Below are 17,211 nucleotides of genomic sequence, written 5' to 3'. Positions count from 1 at the left end.
GAGGTAGTGTGTGTGTGTGTGTGTGTGTGTGTGTGTGTGTGTGTGTGTGTGTGTGTGTGTGTGTGTGTGTGTGTGTGTGTGTGTGTGTGTGTGTGTGTGTGTGTGTGTGTGTGTGTGTGTGTGTGTGTGTGTGTGTGTGTGTGTGTGTGTGTGTGTGTGTGTGTGTGTGTGTGTGCGCGCGCGTGTGTGTATGTGTCAGCTACAGTGGGAGAAAAAAGTATTTAGTCAGCCACCAATTGTGCAAGTTCTCCGACTTAAAAAGATGAGAGAGGCCTGTAATTTTCATCATAGGTACACGTCAACTATGAAAGACAAAATGAGAAAAAAAATTCAGAAAATCACATTGTAGGATTTTTTATGAATTTATTTGCAAATTATGGTGGAAAATAAGTATTTGGTCAATAACAAAAGTTTCTCAATACTTTGTTATATACCCTTTGTTGGCAATGACACAGGTCAAACGTTTTCTGTAAGTCTTCACAAGGTTTTCACACACTGTTGCTGGTATTTTGGCCCATTCCTCCATGCAGATCTCCTCTAGAGCAGTGATGTTTTGTGGCTGTTGCTGGGCAACACGGACTTTCAACTCCCTCCAAAGATTTTCTATGGGGTTGAGATCTGGAGACTGGCTAGGCCACTCCAGGACCTTGAAATGCTTCTTACGAAGCCACTCCTTCGTTGCCCGGGCGGTGTGTTTTGGATCATTGTCATGCTGAAAGACCCAGCCACGTTTCATCTTCAATGCCCTTGCTGATGGAAGGAGGTTTTCACTCAAAATCTCACGATACATGGCCCCATTCATTCTTTCCTTTACACGGATCAGTCGTCCTGGTCCCTTTGCAGAAAAACAGCCCCAAAGCATGATGTTTCCACCCCCATGCTTCACAGTAGGTATGGTGTTCTTTGGATGCAACTCAGCATTCTTTGTCCTCCAAACACGACGAGTTGAGTTTTTACCAAAAAGTTCTATTTTGGTTTCATCTGACCATATGACATTCTCCCAAACCTCTTCTGGATCATCCAAATGCACTCTAGCAAACTTCAGACGGGCCTGGACATGTACTGGCTTAAGCAGGGGGACACGTCTGGCACTGCAGGATTTGAGTCCCTGGCGTCCCACGTCCCACGTCCCACGTCCCTCTGCAGGTCATTCACTAGGTCCCCCCGTGTGGTTCTGGGATTTTTGCTCACCGTTCTTGTGATCATTTTGACCCCACGGGGTGAGATCTTGCGTGGAGCCCCAGATCGAGGGAGATTATCAGTGGTCTTGTATGTCTTCCATTTCCTAATAATTGCTCCCACAGTTGATTTCTTCAAACCAAGCTGCTTACCTATTGCAGATTCAGTCTTCCCAGCCTGGTGCAGGTCTACAATTTTGTTTCTGGTGTCCTTTGACAGCTCTTTGGTCTTGGCCATAGTGGAGCTTGGAGTGTGACTGTTTGAGGTTGTGGAAAGGTGTCTTTTATACTGATAACAAGTTCAAACAGGTGCCATTAATACAGGTAACGAGTGGAGGACAGAGGAGCCTCTTAAAGAAGAAGTTACAGGTCTGTGAGAGCCAGAAATCTTGCTTGTTTGTAGGTGACCAAATACTTATTTTCCACCATAATTTGCAAATAAATTCATCAAAAATCCTACAATGTGATTTTCTGGATTTTTTTTCCTCAATTTGTCTGTCATAGTTGACGTGTACCTATGATGAAAATTACAGGCCTCTCTCATCTTTTTAAGTGGGAGAACTTGCACAATTGGTGGCTGACTAAATACTTTTTTCCCCCACTGTATTTTCAGGTCTCTCCAGAGATGTTCGATTGGGTTCAAGTCTGGGCTCTGGCTGGGCCACTCAAGGACATTCAGAGACTTGTCCTGAAGCCACTCCTGCGTTGTCTTGGCTGTGTGCTCAGGGCCATTGTCATGTTGGAAGGTGAACCTTTGCCCCAGTCTGAGGTCCTGAGTGCTCTGGAGCAGGTTTTCATCAAGGATCTCTCTGTACTTTGTTCTGTTCATCTTTGCCTCGATCCTGACTAGTCTCCCAGTCCCTGCCGCTGAAAAACAACCCCACAGCATGATGCTGCCACCACCATACTTCACCATAAGGCTGGTGCCAGGTTTCCTACAGACATGACGCTTGGCATTAAGGCCAAAGAGTTCAATCTTGGTTTCTTCAGATCAGAGAATCTTGTTTCTCATGGTCTGAGAGTCATTAGGTGGCTTTTGGCAAACTCCAAGCAGGCTGTCATGTATTTTACTGAGGAGTGGCTTCCGTCTGGTCACTCTACCATAAAGGCCTGATGGGTGGAGTGCTGCAGAGATGGTTGTCCTTCTGGAAGGTTCTCCCATCTCCACAGAGGAACTCTAGAGATCTGTCAGAGTGACCATCGGGTTCTTGGTCACCTCCCTGACCAAGACCCTTCTCCCCCGATTGCTGTTTGGCTGGGTGGCCAGCTCTAGGAAGGGTCTTGGTGGTTCCAAACTTCTTCCATTTAAGGATGATGGAGGCCACTGTGTTCTTAGGACCTTCAATGGTGCAGAATTTGTTTGGTACCCTTCCCCAGATCTGTGCCTCGTCACAATCCTGTCTCGGAGCTCTACGGACAATTCCTTCGACCTCATGGCTTGCTTTTTGCTCTGACATGCACTGTCAACTGTGGGACCTTATATGGATAGGTGTGTGCCTTTCCAAATCATGTCCAATAAATTGAATTTAACACAGATGGACTCCAATCAAGTTGTAGAAACATCTCAAGGATGATCAATGGAAACAGGATGCACCTGAGCTCAATTTCGAGTCTCACATCAAAGGGTCTGAATACTTATGTAAATAAGGTATTGCTGTTTTCTATTTGTAATAAATTAGCACAATTTTCTAAAAACTTGTTTTCGCCTTGTCATTGTGGGGTATTGTGTGTAGATTGCTGAGGATAATTTAAAAAAAAATCCATTTTAGAATAAGGCTGTAACTTAACAAAATGTAGAAAACGTCAAGGGGTCTGAATGCTTTCCAAAGGCACTGTACGTGTGTGCATGTGTTCCTACAGTACTTTGCCAGTACCATGTTCCAAACAATTTAGTAATCTGGATGAAAGCACAGTCTACAATAAGACTGTGTTTACGCAGACAGCCCAATTCTGATATTTTCTCAATTATTGGCTGAAGAGCTGATTGGTGAAAATACCAATTAATGGGAAAATATTTGAATTGGGCTGCCTGTGTAAACGCAGCCAATTAACTCCTTCATTTTGTTTGAGACGGTGGGAATACATCCCAGTTTCTATAGGCCCGTATTGTTTAATGAAAAAGTTGCAGATGAGGTAACAGTGTCATAACAGCTTAGCACCCTATTCCCTATGTACTACTTTTGACCAGGCCCCATAGGGCTCTATATGAGGAGTAGGGTGTCTTTTGGGAAACAGCCTATGTTTCACTGTTCTACTGCCTCCATGCTTCACTGGCGGGGTTCTCTTGGTAAAGAATCATTTCCCTAACGCAAGGTATAATTGGATCCTATTACTCTAACCACAACACTAACTAATCACCTGGATCATTTCCGCTGCATTATAAACACACACACACACACACACATTCCTACTGCCTGCCTGTAATGGTCTAAACAGATGTGTTAACGCTAATGTGCCTGTCCAACCTCTCATTTTCTCACATGTGGATTGATCCCAAAAAGAATATAATGAATATGATGCATTTATGAGTAAAAACAATTATAACACATTTTTGTGGGTATTTTCTGTGTCCAGAATGGTGAAATTACAGTTTGGCATTTTATTGACACACACAAACACAAACACAAACACACTCACACACACACACACTCACACACTCTCTCACACACAAACACACAGTGCGCTTTAGTCTCCTCTGTTTCCTTCTGTCTCTCTTTACTTCACTCCCTCCCTCCATCCATCTCCTCCCTCCCTCCATCCATCTCCTCCCTCCATCCATCCATCTCCTCCCTCCCTCCATCCATCTCCTCCCTCCCTCCATCCATCTCCTCCCTCCCTCCATCCATCTCCTCCCTCCATCCATCTCCTCCCTCCCTCCATCCATCTCCTCCCTCCATCCATCCATCTCCTCCCTCCATCCATCCTTCTCCAGTTATCAAGAAATGTTCCACAGAAGCATTTCTCAGGACTTCAACAGTGTTGTCTTTACTGCTATTCATCTCTCCCTCTATCCTATCCTCTATTTATCTCTCCCTCTATCCAATCCTCTATTTATCTCTCCCTCTATCCTATCCCCTATTTATCTCTCCCTCTATCCTATCCTCTATTTATCTCTCCCTCTATCCTAACCTCTATCTCTCCCTCTATCCTATCCTCTATTTATCTCTCCCTCTATCTTATCATCTATTTATCTCTCCCTCTATCCTATCCTCTATTTATCTCTCCCTCTATCTTATCCTCTATTTATCTCTCCCTCTATCCTATCCTCTATTTATCTCTCCCTCTATCCTATCCTCTATTTATCTCTCCCTCTATCCTATCCTCTATTTATCTCTCCCTCTATCCTATCCTCTATTTATCTCTCCCTCTATCCTAACCTCTATTTATCTCTCCCTCTATCCTATCCCCTATTTATCTCTCCCTCTATCCTATCCTCTATTTATCTCTCCCTCTATCCTAACATCTATTTATCTCTCCCTCTATCCTATCCTCTATTTATCTCTCCCTCTATGTTATCCTCTATTTATCTCTCCCTCTATCCTATCCTCTATTTATCTCTCCCTCTATCTTATCCTCTATTTATCTCTCCCTCTATCCAATCCTCTATTTATCTCTCCCTCTATCCTATCCTCTATTTATCTATCCCTCTATCCTATCCTCTATTTATCTCTCCCTCTATCTTATCCTCTATTTATCTCTCCCTCTATCCAATCCTCTATTTATCTCTCCCTCTATCCTAACCTCTATTTATCTCTCCCTCTATCCTAACCTCTATTTATCTCTCCCTCTATCCTATCCTCTATTTATCTCTCCCTCTATCCTATCCTCTATTTATCTCTCCCTATATCCTATCCTCTATTTATCTCTCCCTCTATCCTATCCTCTATTTATCTCTCCCTCTATCCTATCCTCTATTTATCTCTCCCTATATCCTATCCTCTATTTATCTCTCCCTCTATCCTATCCTCTATTTATCTATCCCTGTCACGCCCTGGCCTATAGAACTCTAGCTAGTTTGGTCAGGGTGTGAATATAGTCTAGGTTTGTATTTCTATGTTTGGCCGGGTGTGGTTCCCAATCAGAGGCAGCTGTCGCTCGTTGTCTCTGATTGGGGATCATACTTATGCAACCAGTTTTCCTGCCTGCGTTGTGGGATTTTGTTATGTTCATGTTTAGGCTTGTGTGTTAGCCTTTGGACCTTCACCGTTAAGTTTGTTGTTTTGGTTACTGTTTCGTGTGTTTATTAGTTAATAAACATGTTCGCCGTTCACGCTGCACCTTGGTCCGTCCCGTTCCTTAACGTACGTGACACTCCCTCTATCCTATCCTCTATTTATCTCTCCCTCTATCCTATCCTCTATTTATCTCTCCCTCTATCCAATCCTCTATTTATCTCTCCCTCTATCCTATCCTCTATTTATCTCTCCCTCTATCCTAACCTCTATTTATCTCTCCCTCTATCCTATCCTCTATTTATCTCTCCCTCTATCTTATCATCTATTTATCTCTCCCTCTATCCTATCCTCTATTTATCTCTCCCTCTATCTTATCCTCTATTTATCTCTCCCTCTATCCTAACCTCTATTTATCTCTCCCTCTATCCTATCCTCTATTTATCTCTCCCTCTATCCTATCCTCTATTTATCTCTCCCTCTATCCTATCCTCTATTTATCTCTCCCTCTATCTAATCCTCTATTTATCTCTCCCTCTATCCTATCCCCTATTTCTCTCCCTCTATCCTATCCTCTATTTATCTCTCCCTCTATCCTAACCTCTATATATCTCTCCCTCTATCCTATCCTCTATTTATCTCTCCCTCTATGTTATCCTCTATTTATCTCTCCCTCTATCCTATCCTCTATTTATCTCTCCCTCTATCTTATCCTCTATTTATCTCTCCCTCTATCCAATCCTCTATTTATCTCTCCCTCTATCCTATCCTCTATTTATCTATCCCTCTATCCTATCCTCTATTTATCTCTCCCTCTATCTTATCCTCTATTTATCTCTCCCTCTATCCAATCCTCTATTTATCTCTCCCTCTATCCTAACCTCTATTTATCTCTCCCTCTATCCTAACCTCTATTTATCTCTCCCTCTATCCTATCCTCTATTTATCTCTCCCTGTCACGCCCTGGCCTATAGAACTCTAGCTAGTTTGGTCAGGGTGTGAATATAGTCTAGGTTTGTATTTCTATGTTTGGCCGGGTGTGGTTCCCAATCAGAGGCAGCTGTCGCTCGTTGTCTCTGATTGGGGATCATACTTATGCAACCAGTTTTCCTGCCTGCGTTGTGGGATTTTTTTATGTTCATGTTTAGGCTTGTGTGTTAGCCTTTGGACCTTCACCGTTAAGTTTGTTGTTTTGGTTACTGTTTCGTGTGTTTATTAGTTAATAAACATGTTCGCCGTTCACGCTGCACCTTGGTCCGTCCCGTTCCTTAACGTACGTGACACTCCCTCTATCCTATCCTCTATTTATCTCTCCCTCTATCCTATCCTCTATTTATCTCTCCCTCTATCCTATCCTCTATTTATCTCTCCCTCTATCTTATCCTCTATTTATCTCTCCCTCTATCCTATCCTCTATTTATCTCTCCCTCTATCCTATCCTCTATTTATCTCTCCCTCTATCTTATCCTCTATTTATCTCTCCCTCTATCCTATCCTCTATTTATCTCTCCCTCTATCCTATCCTCTATTTATCTCTCCCTCTATCTTATCCTCTATTTATCTCTCCCTCTATCCTATCCTATATTTATTTAAATGTTTTACATTTACATCATTTATCAGACGCTCTTATCCAGAGCGACTTACAAATTGGTGCATTCAACTTATGATAGCCAGTGAGACAACCACTTTTTTTTATGGGGGGGTGCGGGAGGAGGGGTGTAGAAGGATTACTTTATACTATTCCAGGTATTCCTTAAAGAGGTAGGGTTTCAAGTGTCTCCGGAAGGTGATCAGTGACTCCGCTGTCCTGGTGTCGTGGGGGAGCTTGTTCCACCATTGGGGTGCCAGAGCAGCGAATAGCTTTGACTGGGCTGAGCGGGAACTGTGCTTCCATAGAGGTAGGGGAGCTAGCAGGCCAGAGGGGGATGAATGTAGTGCCCTCGTTTGGGTGTAGGGTCTGATCAGAGCCTGAAGGTAAGGAGGTGCCATTCCCCTCACAGCTCCGTAGGCAAGCACCAGGGTCTTGTAGCAGATGCGAGCCTCAACTGGAAGCCAGTGGAGTGTGCGGAGGAGCGGGGTGACATGAGAGAACTTGGGAAGGTTGAACACCAGACGGGCTGCAGCATTCTGGATAAGTTGTAGGGGTTTAATGGCACAGGCAGGGAGCCCAGCCAACAGCGAGTTGCAGTAATCCAGACGGGAGATGACAAGTGCCTGGATTAGGGCGTGTGCCACTTTCTGTGTAAGGTAGGGTTGTACTCTGCGAATGTTGTACAGCATGAACCTGCAGGATCGGGTCACCGCTCTGATGTTAGCGGAGAACGACAGGGTGTTGTCCAGGGTCACGCCAAGGTTCTTTGCACTCTGGGAGGAGGACCCAATGGAGTTGTCAACCGTGATGGCGAGATCATGGAGCGGGCAGTCCTTCCCCGGGAGGAAGAGCAGCTCCGTCTTGCCGAGGTTCAGCTTGAGGTGGTGATCCGACATCCACACTGATATGTCTGCCAGACATGCAGAGATGCGATTCGCCACCTGGTTATCAGAAGGGGGAAAGGAGAAAATGAATTGTGTGTTGTCTGCGTAGCAATGATAGGAGAGACCATGTGAGGATATGACAGAGCCAAGTGACTTGGTGTATAGAGAGAATAGGAGAGGGCTAGAACTGAGCCCTGGGGGACACTAGTGGTGAGAGCACGTGGTGCGGAAACAGATTCTCGCCACGCCACCTGGTAGGAGCGACCTATCAGGTAGGATGCAATCCAAGAGTGAGCAGTGCCAGAGATGCCCAACTCGGAGAGGGTGGAGAGGAGGATCTGATGGTTCACAGTATCAAAGGCAGCGGATAGGTCTAGAAGGATAAGAGCAGAGGAGAGAGAGTTAGCTTTAGCAGTGCGGAGAGCCTCCGTGACACAGAGAAGAGCAGTCTCAGTTGAATGACCAGTCTTGAAACCTGACTGGTTTGGATCAAGAAGGTCATTCTGAGAGAGATAGCAGGAGAGTTGGCTAGAGACGGCACGCTCAAGAGTTTTGGAGAGAAAAGAAAGAAGGGATACTGGTCTGTAGTTGTTGACATCGGAGGGATCGAGTGTAGGTTTTTTGAGGAGGGGTGCAACTCTCGCTCTCTTGAAGACGGAAGGGACATGGCCAGCAGTCAAGGATGAGTTGATGAGCGAGGTGAGGTAAGGGAGAAGGTCTCCGGAAATGGTCTGGAGAAGAGAGAAGGGGATAGGGTCAAGCGGGCAGGTTGTTGGGCGTCCGGCCGTCACAAGTCGCAAGATTTCATCTGGAGAGAGAGGGGAGAAAGAAGTCCAAGCATAGGGTAGGGCAGTGTGAGCAGGACCAGCGGTGTCATTTGACTTAATAAATGAGGATCGGATGTCGTCAACCTTCTTTTCAAAATGGTTGACGAAGTCATCCACAGAGAGGGAGGAGGGAGGGGGAGGAGGAGGAGGATTCAGCAGGGAGGAGATGGTGGCAAAGAGCTCCTAGGGTTAGAGGCAGAGGCTTGAAATTTAGAGTGGTAGAAAGTGGCTTTGGCAGCGGAAACAGAGGAAGAGAATGTAGAGAGGAGGGAGTGAAAATATGACAGGTCCGCAGGGAGTCTAGTTTTCCTCCATTTCCGCTCGGCTGGCCGGAGCCCTCTTCTGTGAGCTCACAATGAGTCGTCAAGCCACGGAGCAGGAGGGGAGGACCGAGCCGGCCGGGAGGATAGGGGACATAGAGAGTCAAAACATGCAGAAAGGGAGGAGAGGAGGGTTGAGGAGGCAGAATAAGGAGATCGGAGGGAGAAGGATTTAGTAGAGGGAAGAGATGATAGGATGGAAGAGGAGAGAGTAGCGGGAGAGAGAGAGCGAAGGTTGCGACGGCACATTACCATCTGAGTAGGGGCAGAGTGAGTAGTGTTGGAGGAGAGCGAGAGAGAAAAGGATACAAAGTAGTGGTCGGAGAGACTTGGAGGGGAGTTGCAGTGAGATTAGTAGAAGAACAGCATCTAGTAAAGATGAGGTCAAGCGTATTGCCTGCCTTGTGAGTAGGGGGGGACGGTGAGAGGGTGAGGTCAAAAGAGGAAAGGAGTGGAAAGAAGGAGGCAGAGAGAAATGAGTCAAAGGCAGACGTAGGGAGGTTAAAGTCACCCAGAACTGTGAGGGGTGAGCCATCCTCAGGAAAGGAACTTTATCTCTCCCTCTATCCTATCCTCTATTTATCTCTCCCTCTATCCTATCCTCTATTTATCTCTCCCTCTATCCTAACCTCTATTTATCTCTCCCTCTATCCTATCCTCTATTTATCTCTCCCTCTATCCTATCCTCTATTTATCTCTCCCTCTATCCTATCCTCTATTTATCTCTCCCTCTATCCTATCCTCTAATTATCTCTCCCTCTATCCTATCCTCTATTTATCTCTCCCTCTATCCTATCCTCTATTTATCTCTCCCTCTATCCTATCCTCTATTTATCTCTCCCTCTATCCTATCCTCTATTTATCTCTCCCTCTATCCTAACCTCTATTTATCTCTCCCTCTATCCTAACCTCTATTTATCTCTCCCTCTATCCTATCCTCTATTTATCTCTCCCTCTATCCTATCCTCTATTTATCTCTCCCTCTATCCTATCCTCTATTTATCTCCCCCTCTATCCTATCCTCTATTTATCTCTCTCTCTATCCTATCCTCCTTGTTTCTCCATTTCCAATCATATGACTTGCTGGTCTAAAACCTCTGGCAAACCTTCACCCAATCAGCAGATCAGACACACTGTCCTGTCCTTGAGACTCTCCCTGTGGTTGATGTTCCTAGGGTGCTTCTCAAATGGCACAATATCCCCTATATGGTGCACTACTTTTGACCAGAGCCCTATGGGGGTAGTGCACCATATATAGGGTGCACTACCCCAGGGATAGGGTGCCATTTGGGACACAGGCCTATTTCCTCCTCTCTCTGATGGTCCAGTCCACTGGTTATGAGTCCAGATGTTCTTCTCTCTCTGGGTTTTACTGGCTGTAATTGATAATCGAATCTGCCTGTAAAGGAACAGATGCTTCCAGGGCCGGTGCAGACTGTCACTGGGTACACACACACACATAGGAAACACACACATAGGACACACACAAAAAACGTTTTGCACATGCATTCAAACAAACACACCCACACAAACATACCCAGGGACCTGTCAGGCAGACAGGTCAGAGAGTGTGTGGCATATGAGGGGTTATATCGCCTGGGAAAAGGACCAAGAGTCTCACTGTGGGCTGCATCGGGGCCAACAACAACATCCCTAAATATAACAGCGGAGACACACACACACACACACAGGGAGAGGGGCCCAGAAACTACATGGTGGACACAGAGAGAGTGTTAAGTAAGAGCTAATGTTCCAAACAGAGAACATTGTTTTCTAATGACATTGTAGAAGAAAGAAGAAACAACCACAGATTGTTGCTGTGGATTGGAAATATATGTCCTCAGTGAAAGAAGAATGCCAGAAAGAGAGAGAGAGCAAGAGAGAGAGAGAGTTGGATGCATTTATTTATTTCTGTATTTGTTTTTCCTTTTCAATTCCGGCACCCCTTTTAAAAACTCTGATGATGTTCTGACCACACTTGTCATGGAAACTTATGTGTCAACACACCCTCTCCCCTCCGTCGTCACAGAAACTCACACACACACACACACATAAGCATAAATGCACACGCACACACACAGCCTCACTGTTCCGTTTATCCTGTCTAGCTTTAGGCACGTCTTGGGCTTCGCAACCATAATGTCCGTCCACCTGAACAGTCACATTGCCCCCTAGTGGTAAAACTTCCCACTCCATCTCTTCACTATTCACTCTTTTAATCTATTTCCACATTTCAATGAAAATGTAATTCCTGAAAATGTCCCACACTTTAACAGGAATGTCAGATAAGATGTTTTAAACAATCTTAAAGCAGTTTTCATTCTCTGTGAAGTGTAAAAGTTTTTGTGGTGGGCATTCCTCGTGCTAACATATCAAAGGATGACACAGGGAGAATTGGCCACATGTCCAAAAGCAGTGTTTTGGGGACAAAGAGTATTTTCTGAAGGAGAAAGATTCTGAATGCAGACGGTCAGGCTATTTTTACAGTTTACATTTAGAACATGAGAGCTCTGACTTCATTCTCTCTGTACATCAAATGTGGAGTTCTGATTCATCCACTGCCAGGAATAATAGGAACTGGAGGGACATTAATGTCTTCAAATGTTTTACTTGCAATGTGACACAATGGTATATGGTATATTCCATTATTTTATAGAAATGTTCAGTGATATACTTTTTCTGCACAATTCTAGGATTCAATAGACCCAAAACATTAAGGCTTGGGCTGGGCTGGGCTGGACTGGGCTGGACTGGGCTGCCCCCCCCCCCAAAAAAACCTAATTCCCAACACATACACACACACTCATGGGTGTGCACACATTCACGCACACACACACCCTGAACAACATCCCTTCCCACTTAGACCCTCCCAGAGGAGTATAGCATGGTTTAGTGATGGTTGATCTCTCTGTCTCTTTCTCTATGTCTCTCTCTGTCTCTTTCTCTTACACACACATCTCCTCCCCAGCTGTCTCCATCTCAGCCATTATTTCTCCCCAGAGTTCTCCTCTTCGGACGTGAGGTGGTAATTGAGGTGGCTCCCTTGGGTGCAGTGCATTCTGGGTCGTTAAGTGCTGTCTCTTGTTTTCACTCCATTGTTTTTTTCCTCTTCTTTCGTTCTTTATTTATTTCGTCGAGAGAGAGAGAGAGAGAGAGAGAGAGAGAGAGAGAGAGAGAGAGAGAGAGAGAGAGAACAGAGAGAGAGAGAGAGAGAGAGAGAGAGAGAGAGAGAGAGAGAACAGAGAGAGAGAGAGAGAGAGAACAGAGAGAGAGAGAGAGAGAGAGAGAGCGAGAACAGAGAGAGAGAACAGAGAGAGAGAGAGAGCAAGAACAGAGAGAGAGAGAACAGAGAGAGAGAGAGCGAAAACAGAGAGAGAGAGAGAGAGAGCGAGAGAACAGACAGAGCGCGCGAGAGCGAGAGAGAGTGAGAGAGCGAGAGAGAACAGACAGAGAGAGAGAACAGAGAAAGCGAGAGAGAGAGTACAGACAGAGAGACAGCAAGAGAGAGAGAGAGGTGTAAGATGTTATCTGCTTTCCCAGGTGGAGGATGTCATGAAACACAGAGAGGCCTGCTGCTGCATTTTCACCCAGACAAACTTGACAGGGCAGTGCTCTCTCACAGTGTTCTCTCACAGACATGTGTGCACGCAATCACAAGGTTGAGGCTAGGGTTAGGGTTTAACCAGGATGTGGAAATGAAGCTAGGGTTAGGGTTGTGGTTGAGGGTTAGGGTTGAACCAGGATGTGGAAATGAAGCTAGGGTTAGGGTTGTGGTTGAGGGTTAGGGTTGAACCAGGATGTGGAAATGAAGCTAGGGTTAGGGTTGTGGTTGAGGCCAGGCACAGCCAGCCCCCTCTTTAGTCATTTTCTGAGCTAAACTGACCAAGATGCACCTCCAACAACAACACATCAAACCTCACATAATTCTGGCCAAAAACAATGACAACTTCTCTCAACCAGTGGCATATGGGTTTTTTTAGGTGAGCGCTGATGCCGCCCTGTGATAAGCAGTGGCCACTTTGTCAAAGGCAGGGGCGCAAAATATTTTGCTTGTCCATTCCTACCGCGCCTCTCCAGGGTGCTGTTGGAGGGATGCATCGCTGCGGCGCTCCACCAACGTTCCGTCAAAATAAATAATCGAACATAAATCATGTGGTACATACAGGATATAGTAGAAAGAGTATGTGGCCAAAGGCTGGAGACAAAATGTATGACAATGTATTGAGACTGACACTTTTTACATCATGCAGGTTTCTCCAATCAAATAGCCTAACCTAAATGGCACCCAATCAATTATTACAATGATTGTTTTGTTTTTTTGGCCAATCAAATATAAAATGCATTACAAGTTAACAAACATCATATCCTAAAAACAGCACTAGTCAAAGTAAAATTGACAATATGGAATGGACAATCACAACTGTTGCCCAGGAGTTTCATCCCATTGTAATGATCAGTGGTTTCAAGTTTGTATCCATAGATTTTTGACAAGCTGATCATAGCGAAAAATAAAATACTTCTGCATTTCCTGCTGTGTAAACACATTGCAAATAGTCTCACGATAACTCCTAAAAAGTTGGGTAGCTGGTATAGTCCGGCACAGTGGACGCATCATAATACCCATAAAACCTAGCGGTAAAACCCAGTATTGGTTCCAATCGTTTTTTCCACATTCATATTTGCGTCTGGGATTTTAGAACTACTTCATATAAGGTCTGTGTTTCGTGTAGGCTTACCCTGGCGTGACATTTTGATAGCCATCTAATTCTCTCTCGGACAAGGTGAGTTTTATCAATATATTAGCCTCAATTTACTCAAAAAAACGTGAGAGTTTTACTTAGCCTAGATAATTGGTTGTACATCATGACGACTTCGATGTCTATTTCAGACCTTATTTTTCAAGGATGAGCATCAGAGCATTTAAAGGGGAGAAGACCTCTAGAAGTCTGACCATGTGGAGAAGAGTAGCTACAGTTTGGTCAGGGCTACCATGAGGACAGGAACCGTCTCCAGGGCAGGTTCAGTGGAATGGCACGGCTCCTTGACACTGAGTCAGAACAACCGGCTACCCTCCCTGTCATCCCTGTCTGTACCGGACATTGTTAAAAAACAAGTGCAACATCATGAGAACCATACACAAACATACCGCCTCCGTGAAGACAATCCTTACTGGCACAAGGTCCAAGGTCAGCTCCACATCACTGGAAGGGACACCTGCTTCTTCATTGTGCGGACCACCAAAGCCTCCATCACCATCCCCATCCAGTGTGACGACCTCTGACGACCTCTGACAGACTCCTATTGCTCCTCCTGTCAGTACCTGTTTTCAGAGAAGCCAGTGGTCCAAATATATTCCAAATAGTTCATACACACAATAGGCTCCCAGAATAGGTTATATTACATACAAGTTTTGCTAAAAAAACTAAAGTAATGTACAATGAAAAAAAATGGAAACGCAACATATAACAATTTCAAAGACTTTACTGAGTTACAGTTCATATAAGGAAATCAGTCAATTGAAATAAATAAATTAGGACCTAATCTATGGATTTCGCATGACAGGGAACACAGACATCTTAAATACATACAGTACCAGGACACACCTACTCATTCAAGGGTTTTCTTTATTTTTACTATTTTCTACATTGTAGAATAATAGTGAAGACATCAAAACTATGAAATAACACATATGGAATCATGTAGTAACCAAAAAGTGTTAAACAAATCAAAATATATTTTATATTTGAGATTCTTAAAAGTAGCCACCCTTTGCCTTGATGACAGCTTTGCACACTCTTGGCATTCTCTCAACCAGCTTCCCCTGGAATGCTTTTCCAACAGTCTTGAAGGAGCTCCCACATATGCTGAGCACTTGTTGGCTGCTTTTCCTTCTGATGCAGCACTCCATCACTTTCCTTGGTCAAATAGCCCTTACACAGCCTGGAGGTGTGTTTTGGGTCATTGTCCTGTTGAAAAAGAAATTATAGTCCCACTAAGCGCAAACCAGATGGGATGGCGAATCGCTGCAGAATGCTGTGGTAGCCATGCTGGTTAAGTGTGCCTTGCATTCTAAATAAATCACAGACAGTGTCACCAGCAAAGCAACCCCACACCATCACACCTCCTCCTCCATGCTTCACGGTGGGAACCACACATGCGGATATCATCCGTTCACCTACTCTGCGTCTCAAAGACATGGCGGTTGGAACCAAAAATCTCAAATTTGGATTTATCAGACCAAAGGACAGATTTCCACCGGTCGAATGTCTATTGCTCGTGTTTCTTGGCCCAAGCAAGTCTCTTCTTCTTATTGTTGTCCTTTAGTAGTGGTTTCTTTGCAGCAATTGACCATGAAGGGCTGATTCACGCAGTCTCCTCTGAACAGTTGATGTTGAGATGTGTCTGCTACTTGAACTCTGTGAAGCATTTATTTGGGCTGCAATCTGAGGTGCAGTTAACTCTAAGGAACTTATCCTCTGCAGCAGAGATAACTCTGGCTCTTCCATTCCTGTGCCGGTCCTCATGAGAGCCAGTTTCATCATAGCGCTTGATGGTTTTTGCGACTGCACTTCAAGAAACTTTCAAAGTTCGTGAAATTTTCCAGATTGACTGACCTTCATGTCTTAAAGTAATGATGGACTGTCATTTCTCTTTGCTTATTTGAGCTGTTCTTGCCATAATATGGACTTGGTCTTTTATCAAATAGGGCTATCTTCTGTATACCACCCCTACCTTGTCACAACACAACTGGTTGGCTCAAATGCATTAAGAAGGAAAGAAATTCCACAAATTAACAAGGCACTCCTGTTAATTGAAATGCATTCCAGGTGACTACATCATAAAGCTGGTTGAGAGAATGCCAAGAGTGTGCAAAGCTGTGCAAAGGGTGGATACTTTGAAGAATCTCAAATATAAAATATTTTTTGATTTGTTTAACACCTTTTTGGTTACTACATGATTCCATATGTGTTATTTCATAGTTTTGATATCTTCAATATTATTCTACAATGTAGAAAATAGTAAAAATAAAGAAAAACCCTTGAATGAGTAGGTGTGTCCAAACTTTTGACTGGTACTGTATATATTGTTTTTAAAGGTTGTGGATCAGAAAACCTGTCAGTATCTGGTGTGCAGCACAACGCATCTCCTTCGCACATAGTTGATCAGGCTGTTGATTGTGGCCTGTGGAATGTTATCCCACTCCTCTTGAATGGCTGTGCGAAGTTGCTGGATATTGGGTGGAACTGGAACACGCTGTCGTACACGTCGATCCAGAGCATCCCAAACATGCTCAATGGGTGACATGTCTGGTGAGTAAGCAGGCCTGGAAGAAATTAGACATTTTCAGGTTCCAGGAATTGTGTACAGATCCTTGTGACATGGGGCCGTGCATTATCATGCTGAAACATGAGGTGATGGTGGAGAATGAATGGCACGACAATGGACCTCAGGATCTCATCACGGTATCTCTGTGCATTCAAATTTACATTTTAGTCATTTAGCAGACGCTCTTATCCAGAGCGACTTACAGTTAGTGAGTGCATACATTTTTCATACTGGCCCCCCATGTCACGGATTCAGCCAAGGCTGCTCCTCCTCCTTGCTCGGGCAGGCTTCGGCGTTCATCATCCCCGGAGTACTAGCTGCTGCCGATCGATGTTTCGATGTTTGTCTTGTTTAGTCTTTATTGTTTACACCTGTTTCCCATTATGTTTGATTGTGTTCCCTTTAATACCCTCTGTTTCTCATTGTGTATTGTGCGTTATTGTTTTTGGTCTTTGCGGCAGTTGCCCATGTGTGCGGGTCTTGTTATTTCCCTCGCTGTTCGAGGTTGCCAGTGTACTTTGTTTTGTTGCACTGTATCTAGTAAAGTTCTGCCAGTAGCTCGGTGTCCTGCTCTTGACTTCGCCTACCGCATACACGTCGCCTTGACACCCCGTGGGAATCAAACCCACAACCCTGGCGTTGCAGGCGCCATGCTCTACCAACTAAGCTACAGGAGGCTGAAATTGTCATCGATAAAATGCAAGTGTTCATTGTCAATAGCTTATGCCTGCCGATACCAGAACCCCACCGCCACCATGGGACGCTCTGTTCACAATGTTGACATCAGCAAACCACTCGCCCACACGACTCTATACACGTGGTCTGCGTTCGTGAGGCCGGTTGGACGCACTGCCAAATTCTCTAAAACGACGTTGGAGGCGGAAATACCTGCCCTGAATGACGGGTTGCCACT

The 17,211-nt window shown here is 44.7% G+C and overlaps 1 protein-coding gene across 1 annotated transcript in view; it reads left to right on the top strand.

Annotated features, from left to right (window-relative positions):
- Positions 1-14,253, top strand: part of ebf1a (EBF transcription factor 1a) — a gene marked incomplete at its 3' end in the record, with an annotated part of 78,367 nt that extends 64,114 nt beyond the window's left edge. The window contains exon 11 of the mRNA XM_084146981.1: positions 14,132-14,253. Coding sequence (XP_084003107.1) covers positions 14,132-14,253 — 122 coding nt within the window. The remainder of the gene's footprint in view (positions 1-14,131) is intronic.
- Positions 14,254-17,211: the final 2,958 nt, after the last annotated feature.

This window comes from Coregonus lavaretus (assembly GCF_964263955.1).
Source record: "Coregonus lavaretus genome assembly, chromosome: 29".
Lineage (NCBI taxonomy): Eukaryota > Metazoa > Chordata > Actinopteri > Salmoniformes > Salmonidae > Coregonus > Coregonus lavaretus.
This window is presented reverse-complemented; position numbering and strand designations above follow the sequence as displayed.